Source organism: Lissotriton helveticus, chromosome 8, assembly GCF_964261635.1.
Source record: "Lissotriton helveticus chromosome 8, aLisHel1.1, whole genome shotgun sequence".
Classification (NCBI taxonomy): Eukaryota; Metazoa; Chordata; class Amphibia; order Caudata; family Salamandridae; genus Lissotriton; species Lissotriton helveticus.
In genome coordinates, this window is record NC_136069.1 from 1,059,542,923 (window position 1) to 1,059,548,922 (window position 6,000).

At 40.1% G+C, this 6,000-nt stretch overlaps 1 protein-coding gene across 2 annotated transcripts in view; it reads left to right on the plus strand.

Moving 5' to 3' along the window:
- The window catches only part of PRRG1 (proline rich and Gla domain 1), a 339,513-nt gene extending 333,894 nt beyond the window's left edge, over positions 1–5,619 (plus strand). Inside the window, exons 4-5 of one of the 2 annotated variants that reach the window (XR_013599918.1) lie at positions 1,222–4,487; positions 4,541–5,619. Coding sequence is in view for 1 of the 2 variants with exons in the window: in XM_078657911.1 (XP_078514037.1) it covers positions 1,222–1,749 (528 nt within the window). In the remaining variant the exon portion in view is untranslated. Of the gene's footprint in view, positions 1–1,221; positions 4,488–4,540 lie in introns of those variants that run through there. The other variant, XM_078657911.1, reaches the window with a different exon arrangement.
- Positions 5,620–6,000: the final 381 nt, after the last annotated feature.

The window sequence follows — 6,000 nt, forward strand, 5'->3', positions numbered from 1 at the left end:
CTACTCTTGAGATCGCTCACAGACCTGTTGAAATCCAGGAAGGCCTTGAAAACGTGGTTGTTCCCCAAGTAAATATGCTTGTGCCGGTGCGCCATCCTCTGCCATTGTCTTCCTTCCAGACAATTAAAACTCTCCGCGCCATGATACCAGTCTGGTCACAGTGCGCTCTATGAATGCTACAAATAAGTAATAATAAAATAAGCAGACCACAAGTGAAACGATAACCTGCTGCTCCCTGGGTCTTTCCCTGCCCCGTCCTGTTTCCCCTTACAATTCTTCCACCTCCTTGCTCCTCCTCCATTTTGAGGAGCTCCTAGCCTCATCCCCTTAATTGCCCTCTGCAAATTCTGTAATTCAATGACTTTAAATTTGATTCTGCATTTTTTTCTCTCGTTAGGTGCCAGAGTGGTTGGCGACCATCACCAATATAGCAGAATTCTAGTCTGTTATCCATTTCAAACAGTGGTTAACTGACTTCTAACATTTAGTAATACATCTTGGCCCAAATATATTCCAAACATTTTGTTCACTATTCTCAAAGCAAGAAATCTAATACTCTTGGCTGCAATAAGATTGGTTGCTGTGTGTCAGCATGCATTTGCAGGAAAGATGAGGAGTTTTGTGCCTTTGTTTTTCGGTTTGGTTGTTGCTGCAAATTCTGTTCAACTAATCTTTGTAGCTCTACTATGCTGAATGTAAATTTAGAAATGTTCATCTTGATCTCCTTTGTAAATTTGATGTAATTTCTCTATGGCACACATTATATACATTGACAATGTATTTGCAGGACAAATGGAAATACTAGGAGGTTAATAGTATCTGTTGCCTATTGATCTTCTATTTAGGGCAGGTGAAGCACATTGATGAATTGTCTTTGATTACTTCACTTTTATTGAAAACCTTTTTTGACAAACATGATAGAAACAATAAGCAGTCTCAGCTACATACTTTTATAGTGTTTAAGTCGAATGAGGTATGTAACGGTGATTAGTTTTAAAAGGTGGCATGGTCTGTGAAAAGAATTGTGGTTTCAGTGCTTTTTTTTACCACAATATTACAGATGACTTTACATTTGTTTTGGATTAGGAAAATAATTAGCTGCATAAAAATAATTATCTTTTATTAAATAACAGTATAAAAGAATTACGTTCCAAGAGAATATTGAAATTTAAAGATACTATATGTGTTTGATGATTCTTAAAGATTTTCTTTGTCTTTCAGAGTGAGTTCTGGAAGGATTACACAAGTGGACTTCAAGGAGACACCAGCTCTGGCAGTAACTGGTATCCATTTTATCTTGCCTTCCCCCTGATTATTGGCTTCTTCTTAGTTCTGGTTGTCATCCTAATCGTGTGGAAATGTTTGTTTCGGAAGAAAACTCGAAGACAGAGTGCTTATGCCCACAGGGGAGCCCGGGACACCGTTGGAGATAATGTGACCATGTCAGATGGTAGTGGACGTCTTCCTCATCAATCGAGTGTTGTCCTTTGCCCCCTGGAAGAAATATATGCCAGTGGCGGAGTGCCTGATGGTTTTCCAAGTTTTGCTGATATGCGCTCTGATTCAGTGACCACTAGGTTGTCCAACTGTGAACCTCCACCTTCGTACGAGGAAGCCACTGGAGAGACAGGTGTGAGGAGAACTGGAGTGACCGATCATACTGATCCACCTCCGCAATATGAAGAAATTGTGAGCTCAACCTCTACCAGGGTCGCTGCAGTAGCACCTCTTGCATCTAATATCAAGTGAAAAGCAGAAGAAACAAGTGCCTCAGAAATGGATTTTTTTCTAAAAACCACTAATGGAAGGACATCACAGCACTTTCCCTGCTCACTGTTGACCTGACCTTTTAAGTGTTTGCAAATATTTGTACTTTTTGCAGTTCTCCTAATAAGACAAGCCACTCTTAACAATGAGAGACTTTCTGAAAAATATTGCAGGAAAACGCCTTTAAGATTTGTTTTCTCTTGCTTAATACAGGTATTACACTCAAACAGAAAGAAACTATGCATTTGACTGGAGTATGGGATTTCTATATGTTTGCATTTACCAGGTCCAAGTTCTCCAAAAATACATTGCTGTACAGTAGCCCTTATGTGGTCATCGCTCTTTGTGGAATTTTAACATTGTGGAATTTTAACAGTTGTCTTACTTGATTAATTTACAGGATCCCTCGTCGAATTTCATCTCTATGTATAAGCTGTATATCCATCGTCTCACTCTAAAGCATGATATTACACTAAATGTGCTTTTCAATAGAAGTTGGTGCAAAATATATGTCGATCTGGTGGGCAGCAAATCTTGCACTTGATCCACGGTGGTGTGCAATAACACTTTTTTCTATCTGAAAAGTAAGCTGTGTGTGCCCGTGTTGATCTTGAATATAAGTGATGAATTTTTGGGGCTTACAATGAGCTGGCCCACCTGTTTATAGTACTGTCTAAAAATCATATGGTTCACAGTGAGGCCAACTTTAACCGGATGCCTAACCCATTTTTCAAGTTGTGGTTGAATAATAATAGAATGTAAACATACCACCGCTTCTTGCGCTACGCCCTTTGGCAACTTTCTCCTGGTATTGTCCCCATTAAAATCTGGTTTACTATCACTTAATAATATGATGCACAACACAACACATAGGACAGATACACATTGAGGCTGCTTTGCTATGGTGTGGTTGCTACACTTAATGGAATAACTCCCAGTATGCTGGACTTACGCCATAGTATTTGCTTTGCCATGATCTGGTTTAACTTTGCTTTGCAATGGTGTTAAGTCTTTGATGCTTTATTGTTTTGTTTTGTTATTCTTTATCAAGGGCACACCAAATTCCACCAAATTACCACTATCCTAGCCTGATATATAATATGTGTTTTCTGAATTTGCACTGATCTAGCTCAGATTCAGCAACCCCGCAACTCCTGTCCAACTCCTTAATTCTGTTTTGTTTCTTCATACGTTTTTTGTTTTTTTATGAAGTGCACTGTGTTCTTGCCCACCAGGCTTCGCTGTTCTACTCATCACCATCCCAATTCAAGTGATTAAACCGCCTTAAAGTCTATCTAGTATAGAAAAAAGGCAATGGGGACGCTTCTTCCTATTACCAATAGATCACACATCTTTATTTTTTCATTCTACCAAGAATTGTATCAATGCAGCAAGACCTATAGAATGAGTAAGTAACTGCCCTATGCATGTTACATGCCTTCTCCCTATACCTCCCTGTCATATCTGTAGACATTGCAAATATGGTTCTGCTGCTTATATCTAACTCACCCAGAAGAAGTGTTTTTAGGAGGTAACATGAATACAATATTGCTAAGTTATCAGATCACCTTTAATATTTTCTATGTTTTTTCTGATTATGGTGTCTCTAAGTAGAGCATGTTCTGTGTTTGACCTTGATACAGGGGCCAAGATACCCACATTTCATGATCGGTTCTTGAGCATAGTGTTTATATCCTGTAAAGGATTTACAAGGCCCAAACCTGAGATGTAAGTACTGAACACTCCTGTGGATAGGCCTTAGGGGATTTTGTACGGGACTATTTTGGGCCGTTTGATCTTTTGGAGAATCAGACAAAGGAACGAGGTTCATTAGTTGAAGTAACTGTTTGACTGCTCTTGGGCAGTCTTCAAAGAACTAAAGTTTAAGTTAGAGATGGTCAGAGGCCCCTAGCAGTAGCTAGCTAGCTTTTTACACTTTAGATAGGAACTTGTTGAAGAATGGTTTAATGATGTCAGCAGTACATTCAAACTGAAGAGTTTATGGGAAAGAAACGGGCAGATTCCTTGATATCAAAGTTACACCAGTAGCCTGAAATCTATTGCACAACCAATGAAGTCTGGGTATGGCCAGTAACATTCCCTTAAAATGTAAGAAGTTTTGCAGGATGGTGTGTATGAATTGACAGGGGGCATCCCCTCCTCCTCATACATACATCACCTATGTGATAGGACTAGATGCTGCCTGTTCTATTAAACACTCCGAACTGGTGGCAGAGAATGCGAGATTGGTGATGGAGCATTTTCAGAGTGTTCGCTTAGTGTTTAAACAGATGGCGTTTGGGAAAGAGTAAAGAGTTGTCCATGGTGTTAGCCACTCTGTTAATTTAGCAGGCCTGGAGTGTGTGGTGTCCAGTTACTGCCCTGTGTATGTCACTGTATGCTGAATCTGGAAGCTTGTTTTCACTATGCCCTTGAGTAACATCAGATTACATTAGCGCCCGCCACGTACTGGCTATCAAACGGTTGTTCTGCTGTCATTTAACGTCCAGGTGTAAGTTGATAAATTGTAGTTATACATTACATTGTGCTCTACTCTGATCAGTGAACATTGTAAGACCAACGTAAGTAATTTGGTGGCCACCACTTTCTCCTGAGGGAATGGGTCCAAATTGATACTATGGAGTGGACGGATGTGCCCCACCTGTCAGATTGGTGTGTGACCTTTGTGGAGAACCAGGCGAATTTCCAGCCACCTTCTTGTGCCTGAAAACTTTCCGTAGTGTTTCTGCTCTATAAGATGATGTAGAAACAGGCCTGCGCTCTATAGGATGTTAATTCTGTATTTCCGACACACATATGTGGCTCTATTTGCTCTGACCACAAGTGGGAAAATTCCCCTCTGCACCAGAATACGTAAATCATTGGCATAGAAATTAGAACAACTTCGCGTCTCAGGCCTGGCATTCTACCTAGATGCATTCATAATTAACTCTGGACAGCTTTTTCTATTGAAGGCCTTTTTGCTGAGAAGGAGAAATGAATGTGCCGTTATGATCAAAAGTGAGGATTCAGTTAAGCCACTGTTACTCTTCAATCCTCCTTGGGCTTTGATTGGGTTATTGTGTGGAGGTTAGTTGCTGGTTTGCACATAGAAGCTAAGCTGACGAGTTCTAAAGCATCTCGTGCCATTGATAATTAACCCCTTCCATGCTCGTGACGAGCTGAGCTCGTCATGAGTTGCGACGCTCGCATGCTCATGACGAGCTCAGCTCGTCCTGTAACGCGGGAAATCGAAAAAAGCCGCACAGCGCAAAAATGACCGCAGCACGCATGCGGTTAATACCTAAAGCAACCATTGTGGAATGTGTCCAATCATTTCCATCGTTTCTGACTACGTAAGCGTAGTCATCTTTCAACAACCAGTGTAGGACATTCACACCTTTTAGTAGTCTCTAGGAGATTATAGAAAGATAAGGGAGTTGAGCTACGTCACATGATTTTCCAGACCACTCTCCTCCTAGAAGGAACGTTGCACTTTACTAACGTTTACTGAAGTTTTTCCCATACCATGTCTGCAAGCCATGTATTTCTGGGAGTTCACCATTTATCTGCTAATGTGTAATCTTATGTTTTCCTCTTTATTTTACCAAAAGCTCCTGAATGGGGCTCATTACCCTTTGACCATTTACTCCTTTCACCAGAAATATTTTTATGTTTCTAGTTGGTGGTATCAGACTCTCCCTGATACTCTTTTATGTGACCTTAGGCCGGTATTCCAGGTATTACAGATTGTATGGCAATAAGAGCACACCTTTATCGAGGGGAAAGGTTATGTTTATAATTGGAATTATTTTACCTCCTGTGTCAAATTAAAATTGCATGCATTTTACATAACTAAAACATTTTAATGTCCAAATGTGATGTTGCAATGCAGATTTCATTGCATTAAGCAATGCAAGTGAATGAACATTGCGATTTTCTTTCCTAAAAATAGTTTGACTTTTTAATTTTTTTTCTGCTCTCCATTGCCGTTGAACTCCTTTTTTAAAGCCTTTGTTGCCCTCGCTTCCTTTTGTGGTTTGTTCAGTCATTTTATCTTCCCCATTTGCAAATATGTCCCTCTGCTTATTTAGTGCCTGGTGGAGTGGGTTTAGTGTAACAGACAACTTGTACGCGAAAGCCTTTTGTTCACCTACCGAAAACGTATTGCTTAGAGGCTGCAGCATTGCTTAACCTTGTTCAGCTTTGTTGTCATTCTCTTTTACTTGGTTT